This window comes from Andrena cerasifolii, chromosome 1, assembly GCF_050908995.1.
Source record: "Andrena cerasifolii isolate SP2316 chromosome 1, iyAndCera1_principal, whole genome shotgun sequence".
In the NCBI taxonomy this organism is placed as follows: domain Eukaryota; kingdom Metazoa; phylum Arthropoda; class Insecta; order Hymenoptera; family Andrenidae; genus Andrena; species Andrena cerasifolii.
Window position 1 is genome coordinate 29,579,105 of NC_135118.1, and position 21,729 is coordinate 29,600,833.

Here is a 21,729-nt window from a genome sequence, read left to right on the forward strand (position 1 = left end):
GGAGACAAGCCCGTCCACTGTGCACGTGCATTATGCAACACGTGATTCGCTCTAAAAATACAGCAGCGAAAACAACGAGGCACTTAAAAGCTCGAATGACCGTGCAGACCGTAGCATCGCGGGAAAAAGCTACGTAAATTGGAGGTAACGTAACACAGGAATTAGAGACGGTCGGTGGCTCGGTTGAAAGGGTATCGGTGTCCGCGATGCGAGGGGGCTGGTCACTCTTTGTAGGGAAATGGGCCCGCGATAGAAAACGACGGAAGATAAAACGGAGTACAGAGGAATCACATTACACATAGTTCTACGAGGGGTCGAGGGGAACAGCGTGATATGTTGCTCACTGGGGCGTTATGGAAATCTGAACAGCGTTCTGGCGGATCGTGTACAATCGATTGAAAAGTATCGTTTTAACTATTATAAGCTACGTGGAGGGGAAGGTACCCCCGGCCCGAGTGCGCTAAGCCAGAGCAACCCCCCTTTTGCTTTGAAGTGCACCCCCTGCTAAGTGCATTAAATGAGGAATGTATAAATTCGTATTTACATTAGTGAAATAAGGTGATAATAATTTATTAGAGGCATGGAATGAATGCTAGTGCATTATGAATGACGAATAATTGATTATGTAGGTAGTTTATGGTTGCTGGATAGATATTATGTCGAGCCCTACTGATTTGAAAAGAAGTTATTCTGCAGTATTTAAATTGAATTTAATTATTTTATAATATCCCCTTTATGGGAAAAATTGCCCTGCATTTCTTAATTATTTTTCTTATGTATTTAGTTAAGAAGTCTGCTCGTTTGTTTCCGTTTAGAATTTCGGTTGCAAGTGAGTTATTTAGCTTTATAGGTGAAAATGAAATTAGAGTTTTGGTTCTATGTATAAAATTACTCTTTGCTTAAAAAGTATGTTCAAGAAAAGTTTTTACCCAACCCAACCGAATCGCCACTCCTTCGGTATGACCTCCTATTACGAAGGACCCTGTATAGTACAATCATTCGGCGTAATATTTAATTGCCTGACCCAAGAACTATTTCCTTGTAATGTTAATAATAGCAAGTGACGATAGTACAGAAGGTGGGACATTCGAAAATGAAAAAGGACGAAGTTAGTGTGGGTAACGTTACTAGATTTCGGTCAGAGACTCCGGAAACGACCTTAATATATCGACTCATAGGGGAAACGAACGTGACATGCTATCGTACCGCTGAAGGATATTGCTCTAATCAAATTGACACCCGTGCTGGAAAATAACTTTCCTCTACACGTACACGTACAGCTCATAAAGGTGCTCAACGAAGGAAAGTGTAACAGAAAGGGTTCCAATAAAATTCATACGTGGAAGTTGTCGTCGATTTTCAAGTACATTAATAAATAAGTTATTATTTTCAAGGACACTGTCAGGCAATGACGAGGAATTGGCTGGAATTACTTGCTACAATTTTTCATGTGCCGAAGGAAAATGCATGTGACGTTGTTTATGTGATTAATTAGTGAAATCGCAGATAAAAGTAACGGGACCACTTGTTGCTGTGGTACTTGCAAAAGGAGACCACCAGAGATTTTTCATTCAAGAAATTCTGTGAGAAGATACCATCTTACGTTGAACTTCATCCCTGGACAGCAGGCAGATTAACCCTAATGACGCAGGGTCAATTTTGACCCATGATTGCATTAGTGTATACCTCGGAATAATTTGTTATATTAGCTTAAGATTTTATAATTCGAAATTCTTATCTTCTTCAAGAAGTAATGGCGATTGAAAACACGCGTAGTTTGAATCTCAAAATGGGCCCATACTGCTGCTCAAATCGTGAACTACGCTTGATTTGATTAAATAAAGTCAATCACAGAACAATCCACGCCCATCTGGAATATGGCCCTCGAGGTAAGTATACCCACATCCCTTTAAGGGTGCTTCAAGGAATTCGAGATTGAGCAAATCAATTAGGAGACAAAGTGCTCCAGTAAACATACTGTCACGTCCCAAACGTGTAGCATGGCAATGGGCAAAATAAGCCAACAAGAGTTCAACTTAACTGCAACATAATCCCGTTTGCTCCCCACGCGGGATCGATTAATCTCCCTAGCATCCTGGACAACCCGAATTACCAGCTAACTGCGTTTCGAATTTGCGGTTACATCCCCCTGATTCCATCACCAATCCTACTCCTGTTCTCCAGGGTTTACCTAACGAGAACGAGCACCTCCAACCGCGACAATTACAACAAACCCACCTCGCGACCCAAAAGTCTGAAATTAAAAACAATGCGCCTGGAAATAAAAAATAATCGCGGAATTCTGCCACCCCCGCCTCATCGAGGCACCGAACGCAGCTAAGTCGAGGAAATGTAGTACAACGTTTGCGTAATCGGCTGAAACCAGATTTGACACCAATCACAGTCTCCGCTGCAGCCTCGTTAAGCTTCATTGATCGCGTCGATTCGTGTCTAGATTTCGTCTAGCGTAAGGGGATTCCAGGAAGCTAAGTATAGGGGTTGAAACGGGGAACAAAGATGGCGTTAATCGCGTTTCCTACTTGAGGGCGGGAGGGGGCCGTACATTAGCGACGGTGACGTTGGGACTTTGTAAAAATTCAACGGAAATGCTTTCCCCACTGTCTGGGGGACTCACCCACTGGTGTTTGTTCACTGTCCTCCGACCCAGCGAGTAGCTCGACGCTCTTGCTCATCTTATCCACCGTGCGCGCGGATCGTTTCCCGAAGCTCCAGCTCGCGAGCCTTTAATCTCTTCTTGAAGTGCGCCAGTCTGCCGCATGCCGATACCATCATTTCGTCGGGGTATCAACGAGCCTGAGGACCATCGACCAGCGACCACATATTCCGAACTCCCGCGGGATCCACTTCCTGGGGAGCCTTCGTCGAAGGTCCTCGGATCCCGTGTCAACGGCACACCGCCTCCGTCGGGGCCATTCTTTCCTGCTTTTCGAGATTCGGGGCGACGGGATGAGCTGTCATGATATAGATGAAACAATTGTGAGAATGCGGAACGATTTTCATGGGTTATACTCGAGGCAGAAGATATTAGCTGTTGAAGATCGCTGGCGGAAACTACTCCCACTACTCGACGCGCAGCCTAAGCTCCGCCCCTTTGGGCCGGAGCGTGGGCGTGGCTTGGCTCGTAGTGGCGGAAATTACGCCCACTACTCGACGCGCCGCCTTAGCCCCGCCCCTTTGGGCCGGTGCGTGGGCGTGGCTTGGCTCGTAGTGGCGGAAGCTACGCCCACTACTCGACGCGCCGCCTTAGCCCCGCCCCTTTGGGCCGGAGCGTGGGCGTGGCTTGGCTTGTAGTGGGGGGAGCGAGCTTGAACAGTAAACGCTTTCTGCCTTGAGTATGGGGAAGCTGCTACCTAGCTGAGAGCAGATAGAGGAAGGTATACTCAGTTGCTAGCTGAGGAATTTTGTTGTTGGTGATATGTTGTAGGTGTCTGTATGTGTTGATTCGGGGATTAAGTATGTATCAGTTTAGGTTAGGAAGTTTAAAAATGCGGGAAAGTGGTGGAACGTGGGTGGCAAAGAATGTGTTGAAATTTAGTTATTGACTGATGACCTGTACATGAGTGTAAAGCGGTGGTGTATAGTAAAGGGAGGTATGTTTCATTTCTTTTTTATTAGCAGGTTCACTGATCAATAGTGCTATAGTTCACTTGCTAAAGGTTACATAGTGGGTGATGTATGGTAATCAATGGTAGTTTGTTGCACAGAAAGGTGAAGTGAAGTTTAACAAGTGATGAGAGATGTGGTGTTATTGATTAACAGATGACTGGTATGTAAGTACGTGGACTATATATAAACTTAGGGAATTATAGTACGGTGACCCGCCTAACAGCGCTACTGTAGCGTTATAGTGTCACATAGAATTTCAAGTGCTACCGAACGATACTCGTTACGTTCTCCAAATTAAACGAGCTCAGAGTAATGAGTTCGGATTTTCTAATTTTTTAAACATTTAGCACAAAGTACTGCGCGGTAATCCATTTTACTTCCTTCGTTGCAGGGAATCAATTATTTTCTCTGTCGTGAAATTTCCACGAATTAACCCATCTCTCGTTTAAATAATTTTTAATATTGGGTTTAATTGTTCCTCGCGTGGGTAAATGTGTTTGCGCTATTTTCGATCTTTTTTAAAATAATAGTATTGCATACTATTCATGACATAATAACAAATTTTTAATTTAAATGACTTTGTTTATCCCCAGCGATCCATATATTTGCTTATAGCGATAAAATACATAGAATAATGGCATTTTAAACACAATTTTTAGACAACAAAAGAAGGAGCATTTGAACGACTAAAGAAATATTCTCCGTATATCACTTTCCACCAAGAAGACCACCCATATTTTCCCCAAACTTATGAACAGGTGCTTCCGAAACAGAACTGGTCGCTATGATTTACGTCTGCACAGATAACACTGGAATTACTTCCACCTCGGAGAATAATGCACGGAGCAACCATCTGACAAATAGCACCAGCCAAAAGTATTAAATAAAAAGGTAAGGAAATTAAATAAAAACATATCCCAATATTCATCCCTATTAGCCGCGTGGAAATGTCAGATCAAAGCCGTCATTTTTCACCACGAAACATCAAAAGCCCCACTACAACAATTTTCAGTATAATGTATTTGAAGAGCGTTAAATTTTTTTATTGATAACGCCCTTCATTTGCTCCCTTACCATCCTTTAATTTCAATTAGGCTAATTCTGCGACCGCAAGGCATAACGATAACGAGGCGAACTTTAACGCGTTTGGGAATAAATCGGCGTTAGATCTGCAGGAACTTTTCAAATAAATTCCAGGTTTTAGAGCGGTGGCGTATATTTGAAAATACAGAGGGAAAGTTGAGAGAGAAATATGATCTGATGAGCCATGAAAATGGGGCCGGAGCATGAAACGCGAGAAGCTTTACAAGCTTCCGATTCTTAGTCGTTAGTGGTCTATTGCTTCTTGAATGAGAAAGTGAGGTGGGGCGAGAGAGCGAATGGTATGGGAGGAGGTGTGGAGGGGCGAGGACACTCTGTGACCTCCAGTTGCCAATATTTACTGTTCTGACTATATAGATAGCTTCGCTGATGACCTATTCTCTAGTTATCTCTCTATCTTGTATCATCTATGCCATTACAAAGTAATTTCCACGGCTCTGTGGAACTTCTGGAACTGTTACATTCATTGGATCGGTGCATAGGAAATTGCCGATCGCAGGTAGTGTGAAAGTTCCTCTGTTTATACCGTTTATAGTGAGGATTTAATAACAATTGCTAAGGCTGGCTTGCGAGTCGCGAAATGTCACAGAAACTCGAAAAAGTAAAATAAATAAATTAGTTAAATAGGAAAAACATATTATACAATACACAGATTACAATATTAAAAATATTAAAGCCTAATATTATAAAAGAAATATTAAAACCTAATATTACGAAAAATATTAAATCCTAATATTATACAAAGTAATACAGAAATGTACGTGATTAAAGTTTAGAAGCATACTTGTTCCCTACAGTGAACCCACAGCGGAAAATTATAATGCCCAAAACTTTCCATCGAAAAACAACCTTCATCTGTTCTACCAAATAAGGTAAATGTCCCAATACCTGGACACCAGTGTAAATAATACTGATTATTACATTTAATATTCGCTTTATCCATAAAATAACTATTTTATTCAATTATTCAAATATTCAAGAAAATATATTCATGTACATATTTTTTTTAGTAAACTCGTAACACTTATAATAAAAATAAATTTTCTTCAACTCCCCAGTTTACACCATTTTAGTATTGCTCTTATCTGATTTGCTAAACAGTCTCTACTTTTTCTTAAGCGAATATAATTAATAATGTTTAGTATATTGGTGCAACTAATACATTTTTAGAAAACTGGTACCTTGCAGTATTATTTTTTCATTGGAAAATTAAAATTAAAGTACGAGTTATCGTTGACACAATATTAAAATCGTTATTTAACACCTTGGCAATTATTACTTTGTATTCGTATTATCTTGTTTTAATGATAATATTCAATTGAATATTCATATGTAAAATTCGCGTGTCACACACGAATACACATAATCTTAAAATTAATCATTCAATAATAGATTGTTTTTACTCAAGTTTGTTTACTGATTTGAATAAATTACTTATACAGAAAAAAATATGTCAATAGGAAAACCAATTGTGTTGTTTTTTTTTTATTTAATTTCCCTAGAAAACATTCAAATTGCTGATGTTTCATGTGTCCAGGTAATGGGACAGTAAAACCGGGACAGCGGGACATACTAGTTAACCCTTAACTGGTATCCTGGGGTCAGTCATGACCCCAAGCACGCAAGGTTCGCTGCAAACTATTTGGTTGTCTAAGTTTGTAAACTGAATTTCTAATTAATTTCATCATAATAGTTTAACTTTCTACGTATCTATTATTTTATACATTACCTACGAACAAAATAGGTATTCATAGAGGTTGATCTAATGTCGACTTTACAAATTTCTGTGTCCTTTTTTATTTGGGGTCTGCCACGACCCCAAGATAACAGTTACGTTTGAAAAGACAGTATACCAGTTAAGGGTTAAGCTCTCCAGGAATTGAGCCATTGTAAGGACTATGAATTTTCAATATTTTACAAAATTATTCAGTCCAATAACATATTGTTTTTTTTTTTTTAAATGATAAAGTACACACAGTGCCCCACATAGTTGCAAAATCGTTTTTATATAAATCGACTTGTATAACTGGAAAATTCTCAATCGCGTTTCCCCCGTACCTTAAATGTCCAGGTATTGGGACATTTACCTTGCCTGCGCACACATTTATCAAAACCTCCCTGTGTACGGCAAAGAGTAAACACCCAAGAAATCCAACTTTGACCTCGGATTGCTGGATATACAATTTTCCACGCATAAAATGCCACTCAAAGGCGCAACGCGGGAAAAGGCAGGCGAATGCTCATAAACTCCCTCATCCAATCCCTCCAGACCAACAGACTTCTTCGGCAAACTTCATTCCCCGGATGTTTATCCAAGAGGAGGCAGGTCGCCTCGTCCAGAATCTGGCGAAGTGTGCGCGAAGGAATAAATGATGCGACTCGGTGAATATTCCAAGATGCTTTGGGGCGAGCGTTTATAGAACGTTCTCGTCATCGACAATCTACTCGATCCCGTTCTTAACTCGGTTAATCACCACGCCGGTCGAAAGGATACCCCGGGTAATTCGTTTAACGATCGCTACAGCTTCCGCGGGGATCTCCACCACCAACGACTAAACACAAACGTAGCAGCCCGCGAATATCTCTTTTGTGTCCGGTGGTTTCTTGCAGCCGTTACCTACCCCCTTAAAATTTACTTTTGCCATTCTCCTCGTTAAGCGCTTCCCGCCTGTTCTCTGGTAACTTTGTGCTATTGTATTCCGCGTCTTAATTAACACAGTTTGGACGCGGGCGGATATTTTTTTAAGGGTGCAGCACCAGGGAAGACTGGATGCAGGCGTTTACGTGGGTGCAAATAGGTAAGTTTCTGTTATTGAAATTTTATATAGCACCAAATTTTGCGTCACCGATTTGGTTCAGATTTTGTATATAGTTAGTGGGGAATACATATTTAATCTTTCGTGAAAGAATTTTTCTTTTATGACACATTCCGTTATTGTGCATGCTATGCAGTAATTATATTCAAGACTAGCAAAATACCCCGCGCTTCGCTTCGCGTCTAAGAGATATTAAGGGCTCCATGAAAATACAGTTTACCTATTTTCACCCACTTAAGGGTTGATTAGTGCAAAATCCTGAAATTGATTTTTAGGGATTTGGGTAGGTAACCTTTCAAAGTGAGAACCAAGTTGATATCTAATCGGGCCTATGAGATTTTGAGGAATTCGTGAAAATACATTTCGCCATTTTTCACCCCCTTAGGGGTTGGTTAGGGAAAAATCCCGTAATTGATTTTTAGGGATTTGGGTGGGTAATCTTTGTGAGAAAGAATCAAGTTGATATCTAATCGGGTCTAACAGATATTAGGGGGTCAGAGAAAATACATATTTCCCCTTTTCACCCCCTTGGGGATGGAATTGACAGAAATTTTTCCAATTTCACGTCCATAGGTTAAGAAGACCTTCCGGGCTAGAGCCCAAAGAAATAGGTGATCTTTAGGAATTAATTAAAGGAAAACTACTATATATAATTCAATGGGACTTTTTGCATTGTATTAAGGATGTCTTAAATTATAGAAATATATTTTTTGTTTTATAATTAATCATTGCAGCCGACACTGGGGAGTCGTTAAAGTCAAGGCGTCAAAAATTGATCCAAATCGGTGGGACCTGTATCTCCGAAAGTTATTATCCGATTCGACTGAAACTTTTCTTATTTTGAAGAATATACTTCTGGCTAGCGGAGAAACCAGAAAAAAATACAAAAATGACATTTTTTTAGAAAACAACGACACTTAAAGTTTGAAATCACTTTTTCCCTATATTTTTCGTCCTTTCAACGTCTTTAAAAAATATAAATTTTCGATTTTTTGTAATTTTTCTGGTTTGCCCCCTAGCCAGAAGTATATTCTTCAAAATAAAAAAAGTTTCAGTCGAATCGGATAATAACTTTTGACGATACACTCCCCACCGATTTTGAGAACACTGTTTCGAGAAAAACGCGTTTAAAGTTTTACGTGAGCGCCGAGTGACCGATTGTGACCCATGCATTTGTCGCTACTCAAATGCCTATAACTTAATTTTACTGGGAACTGTGATTAAAAAACTAAGAAATCTTTTTCTTTGAAAAACTTATTTAACAAGTTTCTGTCACCTGGGTCACCGGAGACCCATGATATTCAATATTTAAACTGCAATCGAACAAACAACCCCCTTTCTGAATTTAGTGTTAAAATCAAAACTGGAGAAAAAGAAGCCGAAATAATGAAAAATCTGTCACAAATACCACTTTTCTATGACTACCACTTAGTATTCTATTTAATTTGTTCAAAGAAAAGTTTGAAATGTACAAGAGAAGTTTTTACTAATAACTAGCATTAAAAAGGGAAGGTGTCTTTTCCTTATGTTCAGATAGAACTAAGAACCGAGTACAGAATGTTCGAAATGGCGATTATTGTGAACAAAGACTCGGTTTCCAAAGGCGATGCCAGACGAAATTTATCAGTAAATGTACACCTGACCCAAATACCCTGCAACCTAGAAGGAACCCCCATAACCAAGAATATCGGCCATTGAATTATCGCCTGACACGATAAAAGCTACACCCAAGCCTAGAGGGCTATTCGGCGATGGGAGACGTTTATTACGTTTGTGATATTGGGAGCTGTTACCTGGGTGGAAGATAAGGTTCAAAAGCACCGTAATATTCATACACGCCACCTAGATACATAAGGAACAGACGAAAGTTTATTATTTATTAGACAATAAACAGGCGAAGCCCGAATCAAAACATAATTGAGATAATTAAGGCACGATACGCTTCTCTTGACGTAATAATCCTTAAAGCTTACGTTTGAAAGAACACATGATACCTCCGCCCGTTTATTGTGCAATAAATAATAATGATGATATCTCCGTAAACATTGATGTAAGCTTCACTGTTGCTCTGCTTGATTAAACTGTCGAGTTACATCAAGTAAAACGATTTTAATGAGATTATTCATGAACACTAATACAAAACAAAGGTTTGCTTCCATTAAAACAGTGATTCCCAACCTACGAGTCGCGAAGTGTTTTCTGGGGGTTCGCCAGGGTTAGTTTTAGTTGGCGATTTTTAGCAGTAATTTATTTCAATATCGTTACACTGCCATGTTCTATTAATAATGTAACACTAAGACAATATTTACCTTACTTTATATGGGGGGTAGGGTCACAGATTATTTGAATATTATAAAAGTGGATCGCGACTCAAAAAAGGTTGGGAAACACTGTACTAAAAGAAAGAGTGACCCAAAAAATAGCCTCTTTTTGGTCCCACGATTTTGGAGAACTGAATTTAATGCGAAGCGATATCTTATTGCGAGACATCAATCACACGAAATTTTCAAGTTCAGGTGACAATTAGTTTCTGAGATTAAAAAAATTTATTACATACGACGATACAGTAATTAAAAAAATGTATTGCATACAACGATACAGTAATTATTATTGTATCGTTGTATGTAATAAATTTTTGAAATTCTTTTTACGTCATTTCGAAATGCTACTTTAAATTTTAATTTTCCCTACTATTTTTAAGTCATTATGAAATTTCCTATAAAAACTTGACACACTTGGTACTTTCACCCTGAAGCGCCCCAACATGCTTCCTAGCGGCGTTACTGTCTCCTCGGAGAAAGGGTAGTAGGAACCGTCCCACCTTAGCTGAAGGCGCACCGGTGGAGGGAGAACCGAAACATGTGTTTCAGGAGTGGTTTTCCCCTACTTGGGAAGGCCTGGTGTAGTGGGTGCTTTTTTTAATATCGTCCACCACATTGAATCGGCCATTGTGAGTTTTGCTGACAGCTAACCATGAATTTGAACTTAGATTTTCAAAATTGTGGATTTTCAACATGGTGGACGATATATTTAAAAAAAGCACCCACTACACAGATATTTATATTTCTAATTTTTTTTTTTTTTCGTGAATTTTGAAAATCTGGGTTCAAATTCGCTGTTAGCAGTCTGTAAAACTCACAATGGCCGATTCAATATGGTGGATGAAATTAAAAAAGCACCCACTACACAGACATTTATATTTCTAGATTTTTATTTATTTTTTCGTGAATTTAGAAAATCTAAGTTGAAATTCGTTGTTAGCAGTCAGCAAAACCCCTGGAAATAATTGTTTAAATTATCGGACTGACATAGAAGCATATGGGTTAACGAATTTTCACTTCTTTGACCTTCCATATCTCAGAAACTAATTCACCTCAACTCGAAAATTTCTTGTGATTGATGTCTCATCATAAGGTATCATTTGGCACAAAATTCCGTTCCAAAATCGTGGGACCAAAAACAGGCGAAAAAAGGCTTCATTTTTGGGTCACTATTTAACGTTGAATTCGATTTTCCATTGATTTTTGTCTGACTGCCTACCTTTATTTTCTCTGATTTACATTTTACTGTATTCGCCTCAACCATGAAGCCAAATTAGCTAAAACAATATCGAAACGAATCTGGAATGCCAACACGAGATCCAGATCTTCCTCTATTAAATTCAACCCTACATCCAAATTGGTTCAAACAAATTTAAGAATAACTAAAACAATTTGCAAAATCTTCCTCGAGATCACCACAGGCAAATAAATATATTTTTCACCGTTAAACGATGTCCCAACAAACGCTAACAAGAAGCCAATATTACATTCCATTCGCTTCACCCACGCAGTTAAACCCTCCACAACAATTTCAACAATCTCTTTAAAACACTCCTCAACTATAAAACAACTTCTCCCCTCGTTACTTCCAACCGTGAACCCACCCGCGATTAAAGCAATTTCAAAGGGTTCGATGAGATCGTAGCCACACGTTAACACGGGCCCAAGATTCCCTCCGCGATTCAGCCGTGAAACGCTTGTTTCAAACGAAGCTTTTGTTCCTGGCCAGCCTCCTCTAACGACGTGTCTTTGACCTCCTTCTTCCAACACCCATTCAATTCCGCGCCGTGTGTTTTTTTTTTCCCCAGCTGCGTGAAAGGGTTCTAGGCGGCTGTAAACACTCGCGGCGCACGGCGAACCGTCCTTTCGTGCTCGCTCGCTCGCTCGAGCGGCGCGGCGCCCCGCTATACGCGCTAAATGAATTACGGCGGGCGGTGCTATATCGAGGCATCCTGCGAAAACAGCGCTTGTCCCGTCTCGCGGAACGGAACGGAACCTCGTCCCGAGTTTCACGACAGTCGATTATCTTATTTTCGCCGAACACGTGGCAGAACATCTGCTTGCCTTGCTTCTACAGGCAAGTAAATAAAAGGTTTTATCTTGCTGGAATTGCGACGAGCGTGATGCAGGGTGTTGGACAAAACAATGGAAACGAGTTCTTTAGTAAGACTTTATCTACCGGAAGTCTGTTAATCGACTTATAGGGGAATACCCGTTTGACCGCTAGGAAAGTGTGTGCATTTTTTGTTATGTTTACATAGTATTATGAACTACTTAAAAAAAAAACGTTTCAGTTAAAAAGCTATAGTTTTTCCGAAGTTAGGAATAACTTATAGAAACTTTCTCGATTTTAGACGGCAGCATGGTGGCCCTGAAAAAAGCTGTGTGTCGTTTCTGAAATCAAGAACAGTAACCTTTTTTTAACCGACTTCAAAAAGAAAGAGGTTCTCAGTTCGAGGTGTTTGTATGTATGTATGTTATACGTATTATGTTTGTCCGGGAATTTCTCCGTAACTACTGGACCGATTTCCGCGAAACTTATTGCATTTAGTTTATCTTCAATCAACTTAGATAATGCAGAAAGAATTATCAAAATCGGTTAAGTAGTTTTGAAGTTATGCTAAAAATAAGAAATCTGGTTCATCAACGGACTTCATTATTATTATTGCGCGCTGCTCTTTTTGTAGACCTACTCATTACCATTTCCATTATTTTATCCAACCCTTGTATGTCGCTGCTCGAATAAAAACAGTTTTACTTTCTAAGTACCTGTTGTTCTCTATGCTTACCCAGTTATTATTAAACTTTGATTCAGAAAGATTTTCATTGTGAATATACAGAGTATTCCTCGTAAACATCTTCTTCAGTTACGATGCCACAAAAAATATTTTTTGTTACCATTTCAATTACACATTTTTGTATCGTCACAATTGAGAAAAATATTTGGTGGTCCGTTTTAGATGGAACGCCCTGTATATACGAATTCTCATTAAAATCGATTGAAATTGCTTACAGTATTTGTATATCTAACAAGGGAACATCCCGCACCCGGAAATTCAAAAAATTCCGAAACTGTGAATATATAGAGAATTTCCTCCTGATTACAACGGATTTTTGTTTGCTGCCCAAATTCACTCTAAGGGGGTGCAATTGACCCCTGAAAATCCGGTTATTTTCCGATTTTGTGTCATAACTCGTGAACTGTAAAACAATTTTTTCACCAAATGCTAGATCTAATTAAACGAAGTAACTTTTGTCTTTAAACTTTTTCTCTATCTCTTACACTTCCCGGGTTATAACACAAAATCGGAAAATAGCCGAATTTCCAGTGGCTAATTTCACCCCCTTCGAGTGAATTTGGGCAGCAAACAAAAATTGCGTTGTAACCAGGAGGAAATCCCCTACGTGTTCACAATTTTTCAGAATTTTTTGAATCTTCGGGTTCGGGATCTTCCCTTGTAAGAGGAACACGCATTTCACATTTTATTTTGGCAACGTTCGACTAAACATTGCACGCAGTCGGACAGTTAACAATATAGTTTACTATTTTCGCCGATTCGTAAATTACTCTGTCTGCGGGTGGTACAGCGGCAAGCGTGCGTAGAGGCAGCGTTCCTACAAGCGCAGGTGTAGATACGTCTCTAAATAGTCGCCTCCTCTAATAGGACGCACCAAAGCGCGATAAGACGGTGCAACCGCGCAAAAGGCCAACTGCGAAACGAGAGACCGCTGGCCAACAGAGGGGGATCGATTCGGAAGCTGATGGACGCAGCCTCGGTGTTCAAGCTTCTTGCAGTGGAAGGAAATAGCGAGCTCTATAGCGCAGCCCTACTGTTGCTAGAACTTATTATCCGCCGCTGTGAAATACGTCTTTTACGGTTCGAACGAGGGGTTTCAGGGGTATCGAGCAGAAGCGAGGTCTCCGACGCGCATGACCAAGCAAAATATCATCGGTGATACTGCAACACTGCGTACGAGCAATTTGTAAATACCGCGGTTCTGCATTTTACCGATTTTACAGGAGGAAGAAAAAACTTAATATTTCAGCCATTTTAAGGGATTTCTTCGACTGAACTTTTTTGGGTCAGTTTTAGCACGCCTTGTAATAAATAGTAACATCGATTCATCATAAAAATGCTTAACCCTTAACTGGTATCCTGGGGTCGCTCCTGACCCCAAGCACCCAAAGTTCGATGTACAATTTTCAGTTGTCTAAGTTGGTAAACTGAATTTCTAATTAATTTTATAATAATAGTTTAACTTTCCACGCTTCTATTATTTTATACATTACCTAAGATGAAAATATTCATAGTGGTTGCTCTAGTGTCGACTTTACAAATTTCTGTGTCCTTTTTTATTTGGGGTCTGCCACGACCCCAGTATACCAGTCACGTGTGCCAAAAACAGTATACCAGTTAAGGGTTAATTGCTGTTTAAAGTCACTTTCACGCACCAAACGTGCCGTCGCTTCACCTGACTTCTCTGTAAATGCGCGGTTTTGTCGCCAACTTGCTAAGAGAGACAGATTCACGGTATCCTTGAACCTGCTGGTTCCGTTGGTAAAAAGGCGGCTTCCTATTGGCTATTTCACATGGCGTGACTTTAAAAAAAAGCGAAACAGCGCTTGGCAACCGTGGGCACGAAATCTCAGCTTTGCTACTTTTGCAGATACGCGGTATTTACAAACTGCTCATACGCGGTGTTGCAGTATCGCCGACGATATGGAAATGCGGAGTTGCAGGCTCCGTGGACTCCACAGCCGTAATTCCGTGGCGATGTGAATGAGTAGGTTCGAGGTTTGGCAAGCTATCCATCTTCTACTTATGTAGGGTAGATGTACCGTTTGTGGCCATTGCACTGCTTTTGGCCACGTGCATAATTATCTTATTTTTAAACTGCTTGCAGATCATTATTATGTGGAGAATTTCACAAGATAAATATTTTGTTATTCAGTATACCGCCAGAAATATAAGGTCACACTTATTGCTTACGCGGGAAAATATTATATTTTTTAAGAAGTGCCAAAACTGGTGCAATACCTTAAAGTAACCACAAATGGTGTATCTACCCTACATATGTAAAATGACAGACCTCAGTATTGCTTGGTAAGCTTATTTAGCTTAAATCGAGAGGCGTACAAAATTGACGCAATGGAGACGTCATAGAATTTACCTAAAGTGAAACAAGTTTCAAAATCTGATTGAGGAATTCCAAAGGATTGCCTATAAAACTGCTTTAACGAAATATTTTCTGATGAAATTTGTATGGAAGGGATTCGTCTCCAAAAAATACATCGAAAATGTGGAATGCGAGTTTTCCGTACGGCCCTTGGTTTTCGAGAAAATCGCTGCTGAAGTAGACAGCTCTGACGCGTGCTAGTTGAAGCTCGGCGTAATGAATCTAACTATGTATATATAGGTTAACAAAAGTTCACGCGCTCTCCACGTTACAGTATACTCAAGTAAAAGCTACTACCTAAGCATAGAGTTACATCTCCTAGAGTCTAGTCTAGGTACTTGAAGAAAGACACGCAAAGTCGAGATTCAATGATAACACGTGTCCTGCACGTGTTTCAAGCCTGCTTTCCTCCAAAACTAAAGCTGGCACGAAAAAATGTTGTGCCACATTTTCGGCGTATTTTATAGAGCCGTATCAGTAGGGATTGCAAACCGGTAAATCGGTAAATCGGTTTGAAGTTTTTTTTCACTGATAACGTAGTAGATGGCGACGGAATTATGCGCTATATATATAAGCGCTACATTGCTATACATCCAATTTTTACCGGTAATTTGATAAATTACGTATTTCTCGATATTTACCGGTAAATTACGTGTTTCTCGATATTTACCGGTAAATTACGTATTTCTCGATATTTACCGGTAAATTACGTATTTCTCGATATTTACCGGTAAATTACGTATTTCTCGATATTTACCGGTAAATTACGTATTTCTCGATATTTACCGGTAAATTACGTATTTCTCGATATTTACCGGTAAATCACGTATTTCTCGATATTTACCGGTAAATCACGTATTTCTCGATATTTACCGGTAAATCACGTATTTCTCGATATTTACCGGTAAATCACGTATTTCTCGATATTTACCGGGAAATCACGTATTTCTCGATATTTACCGGGAAATCACGTATTTCTCGATATTTACCGGTAAATTACGTATTTCTCGATATTTACCGGTAAATTACGTGTTTCTCGATATTTACCGGTAAATTACGTATTTCTCGATATTTACCGGTAAATTACGTATTTCTCGATATTTACCGGGAAATTACGTATTTCTCGATATTTACCGGTAAATTACGTATTTCTCGATATTTACCGGGAAATTACGTATTTCTCGATATTTACCGGTAAATTACGTATTTCTCGATATTTACCGGGAAATTACGTATTTCTCGATATTTACCGGGAAATTACGTATTTCTCGATATTTACCGGTAAATTACGTATTTCTCGATATTTACCGGGAAATTACGTATTTCTCGATATTTACCGGTAGATCGCGAGAAATACGTATCTCTCGATATTTGCATAATTCCGTCGATATCTACTACGTTATCAGTGAAAAAAAGCTTCAAACCGATTTACCGATTTACCGGTTTGCAATCCCTACGCATCACCCACTGCCATTTTCTACCAAATATTTTCAACGACTGATTTAAGGGACATCGTTAAATCAATAAAAAAATTCAATGTCACTTTCGCAATAGAATATTCGACCTGAATAAACGCGTCAGTTCTAAGCCACCCACTTGTCATTCGAATACCCCGCAAGATAGCGATAGCCCGATGAAGAATTCCAGTTTCACAGTTCATTGAGGGGCTCATTCGTCAGCAGACTGTAACGATATTCTCGATAGCGCCGTGCTTCAACGTCCCGAAGGTGATCAACAATGGCACCCCGATCGATTTCAAGATACCGAGCTAATATAAGTTTCCGATTGAACGTAATTCATCCCCAGTGATAGACCCCGCTGCTCGCAGTTGGCCACTGCAATTTAAATTTCAGATGGAAGCCGAGTGTAAATCCGTGGACTCCGCGAGCATCGATCGAGGTCCGAGATTTATTTACGTTTTAAGTGAAACTACTCCCTTTCGAGTGGAAGACCACTTTGACCCCTGTCGCTCTCTTTATCGCCCCCAAATCTCTCTCTCTCTCTCTGGCGGTGTTTTAAGACTTAAGTCCTTCGTTAGCTGGATAACCGGCTTGAAATTGGAGGGAATAAATTAACGAGCTACGTGTGCACTTCTGTCGCTCGTTTATCTACATTGCCCTGTATTAAAATGGTAGATCAATACACAGTGCGAGTGACACTTGGGAAAAAAACGAAGTACGAGCATCGCTGCTAGTTTTCGCCTCGAGCACGCTCGCTGACGCACCGCTGGCCCCCTCTTTCTGTTTACGAAGGAATGGTAGCGCTTTCGAAGCGTGTGTTACGAACGAAAACAATCGTTCCCTTTCCTTCGCACTTGACTCTCCGCCTCTGTATGTTTGCCCTTCGAGAATGTCACTATCTATTTACATAGTCGTTCTACTTTGTTTTATTAACCCTCGGACAACAGTGGCTGGGTCAGGAGTGACCCACGATAGTGAGTCTCGCTGAGCTACTCAACTCACGTTGACTAGCTTGAATTGGCAATTGTTTGTACGGTGAATGTCCCAATTTCTGTTCGTGTCCCCATTTCTGCTAATTTCGTATTTTTCTTATTGTTATATGCGTCGCGTTTGTACTATAGTTGCGACAAAATAATTCTGAACTATTTAGCTTGGGGCAATATATACCTCGCTATTTTTCATCAGCAGAAATACGGACATTTAGAGCATTATATATTTAATTACAAATTACTAATAGTTAAACATCTTGAAATATCTTTCTTAAATAGTTTTTGAATTGCTTGATTTATTATTAAAGAATTAATCAATTACTCTGCAAATTTTCATCGCAAACAAATTTTTTACACCTTCTTTGCGATCAGTTACCCTTAAATGAGCAGAAATTGGGACATTCGCCTTATTAGAGCTGATCAGTGATAGCATTGAAAATGTAGATTTAGTCTTTTCAAACGATCTTTACAATTCGAAATATCAATGGCTGTAAGAAAAGAATCGTGTAGATGAAGGATAAAAAATGAGAAAAAGGTGTGTATGGATCTAAACAGTCCGCCTTCAGAGGGTTGTTGTATATATATATATATATATATGTTTAGTAGTTTATGTTAGCAGTGTCGTTGGAATGGCGAGTTTCGTGTACAAGAATCAGTAAATAAACCTTTTGTGTAATAGAGAGGCAAATTGGGAAATATAAATCAAGGTAGAAGCGGGGGAGGTGTAAACTAAATAAAATGAAACGAAGATAAATGTACTGTAAGCGCTGGGTTAAGCGTCCATGATTTAAGGGGAATTATTGATGTAGAGCACGCATGTGGAGATTCTGAAATTGGATAACGGATATTATGAATAATGCGAGCAATGGCAAGGAAAATATACGATTTTGAACCAGTTTCTGTGATAACATTTTTAATGCCGAGATTACTCTGTGCGCCTAAAATAGGTAATTCTAATTTCGATTATCCAATAAACTAGTACTCAAATAGTTTAATTAGACCACGAAAACATTCGAATCATCAAAGGCTTCGAATAGCTCGAAAAAAGTTTGAGCTTAACAGAAATTCAAGTTCAAAATTTCAGAAGATTCAATGCGTTTGAAAATTCCATTGAAAACTCGATCTATTCGAATAATTCGAGTAACTCGAAGAAATTCGATTCGTTTAAGTATTTCGAATGTCTGTAAAAAAATTGTATCCGCTGAAATTGGAAATTCGCAGAAAGAAATTTGATTCGTTCGAATAGTTAAAGTTACCCTTTTTTAAAAAAAAATAGAGCTTCCACCAACGCAATGAACCTAACCTAATTAACTTCCTATTTACGGTGAATTTATTTTCCACCAGAATATTTTATACACTCTTCTTAATATGCACGCCGGCTCGCAGAACTCTCCGAGCCGCGTGAAATCTATTACGGTAACAAATTGCAATTTTAATCAAGGAATCATTTGCTCCCGTCAAATATGATCTTCGCATAGGGATGCGGTCGCACAGGCCGCAGCAGAACTTTGATGGAGTTTCTGGATAACGTCTACTTTATTATGCATCACACAACATTACATTACACCTCAAGAATTTCGAAACAAAGAACAGATAACCTTATAAAGATACGATCTTTTAATATGCGACACTAGCTCTGTGAAACCGTTTCCTTGTGCAATATAATCATTAACTCGACAAGTTCCTAGCAAGTCATCCAACACAGAGTAATAAAATCCTTGTACAGTAATTGTTCTATGCATTTAACAAGGAAATATGAAAAATGGATATATATATATACATATATATATATTGCGATAATATAAGATTCACATACATTTAGTAAATTCGTTTCTTTTGAAAGGAAAAGAGAAAGAGAGACCAAGACAGAGAAAGATAGAGAGTGAGAGAGAGAGAGCGAGAGAGAGAGAGAGAGAGAGCGAGCGAGAAAGAGAGAAAAAATATTACCACAAAATTTGTAAGAGATTAGCGATATGTAAGAACAGGATAAGCAAGATTCGTTAACGACTCTAAATTACCATTAAGAACGCGATAATTCTGTTACACGTAGCATGTCGGCAGCTATCAATATCGTTACGCCAGTCGCGTCCGCCACGCAATCTTCTTCCGTCGGTTCAGCTTCCGTAAGGAAACGTCCCGCTGTTTCTTTTATCGAATAAGCGCGACCACTTTATCAAGTACCCCGCACAACATAGCGCCAAATCCCCGTCGAGTTTCCCTCGAGTTTGTCCTTGGGACGTGCGTGAGAATTACCATAGAAAACTCAACCGAAGACTCATCGCCCACCTTACTTCCGGTTTAACTCTAAGCACCGCTGATCGCCGGACGACAGACGGCTTTCTTTCACCCCTCCCTTCGTGTGTCGTCCCGCGACTACCCATCCAGCGCATTAACCGAGAGACACTACGTTAATTAACGTTCCACTTCGCGTCTGACGTTTCCGCGATAAACGCGCCCTGGCCTCATCGCGCGCCCCGATTTCCCTAACCAACAAATCGCGCTTGAGCCAGCCTCGTCCCCGTTCCTTCCCGTTCCCCGCTGTCAGATAAAATGACCGCGGCCCCGGTGGTGTCGGGTACTGCATGCATTTAAGGATCCAGCACGTTACCTTACAAGAGTCAAGTTTCGATGGGTACTCCGAGGAACGACGCACCAGAAATCAGTTGCCCGACACAACGCGATATATCGTGATGGACCGGAGAGAAGATCAGCGACGAACCCTCGCGAGAGACTACGGTTCCGTGTCCGAAAGGCCACTGACAGAACTCTCGCGACTCGCGACTCCCCCATTCTGCTTGGTTACTCCTACCCCGCACGTTTAGCCCGCGCCAGTGGCGGGGGGAGCAGCGAAGGGAGGAAGAAGCGTACAGCGACGAACGAGAATGGGAGAAAGACAGGCAGAGGCTCTATCGACCCAACCGAGCACCACCGTTGTGCGAAAGGTGGAGATACACTGGTAGCGATGGGTCCGACGAAAACGATTCGTTGTGAACGCTCCTACGCACACCGCTGGCACAGAATGATAATCCTCGGCCGCTGATGCGTACTTCAATGGTCAATTATTTTGCACACCGTGTGGCGTACTCGATGGATTTTGTTCGTAGTTACAGCACGGCGTTCAGCGACGTATTGGAGAGTTTCATTATTACAGGAGGACTATAAAACGAATGCAAGTTGTTGGTAAATAGGCTACCGCACTTATTCAGTGTCAATTGAAGAAGGTTCGCATAAGGCTTTAATTGCAGTACCTAGAGTAGGTATAGTGGGGTAAAAGCTGCAGAAGTCCCACAGTTTACAGCTTCGAGGTTTCGGAACCAGAGGTTCGGCACTTTTTCGAGGTAAGGTTTCCAAACTTCGAAGTTGTAAACTTTCGGACTCCCGCAGCTCTTGCGACCTCGTACGTACCTGCTTTCAGATATAATTTCCAAAGGAGTAAGATACTGGAATATGGAAATCATCTCAAGATTTGCAGTCTCTGTTGACTCAATTGCTGTCTGATCAAGTGCCCAGCCCGCGAAGCGAACGTCTCGTATCAACAAGTAGATAAGCACTCGCGTACACGTAGTGTGTTCGCGAACGAAGTATCGATGCCAAGCGTGTGGGGGGGATCGATGCCATCGCTATGCACATGCAAGCTTGCGTGAACGACGTCGGACAGCGAAACGGCGCCAACTCGGCCTCTGTGAAGGGCAATAATGTCTTTCGAAATTTTTCGACGCTTCCGGGAGGAGCGTGGGACTCGTCGGGGGCCATGCGACGGAAGGAAGGAGGGAGAGTGGAAGCACATAAAGCAGTCGTGCTTCGAGCGCCGTCCAGTTTATGCTAGTACTTTAAAGGCGATTTTTTTCAGCGAGTCAAGCACGCAAAATTCCTCAACCTTCGTGGAATTTAATCGCGCTCCAAATACTACTTCCAAGAGTTATGCATTAAAATAATTACTGCTGTACATTAGAGAACTGAGAGTCGCACTTTGCGCGCGCAAAGCAGAGCTGGAGTGGCGCGGAGTGGGGGTATAGATCGGTGCGCTGAGCAACCAGTTGATTTTGCCCGGACTATAGAAGCGAAGTACCTACCACTAACTGATTTAATTAAATCTCACGATGTTAAATTAAAAGCTGAATATGAACGCTTGTACTTACTTACGCCTTATAGAGTGGTTAGCAGAGGAATTTCATTTCGATTTAAATCAGCACTAGCGGAAGGCATATGTCAGCGAAATACGCAGAACCTTGTTGCG

The 21,729-nt window shown here is 40.4% G+C and overlaps 1 protein-coding gene across 1 annotated transcript in view; it reads right to left on the reverse strand.

Moving 5' to 3' along the window:
* The window catches only part of Mctp (multiple C2 domain and transmembrane region protein), a 60,299-nt gene that overhangs the window by 37,136 nt on the left and 1,434 nt on the right, over positions 1-21,729 (reverse strand). The window contains exon 2 of the mRNA XM_076823086.1: positions 2,636-2,972. Coding sequence (XP_076679201.1) covers positions 2,636-2,693 — 58 coding nt within the window. The 5' untranslated portion in view covers positions 2,694-2,972. The remainder of the gene's footprint in view (positions 1-2,635; positions 2,973-21,729) is intronic.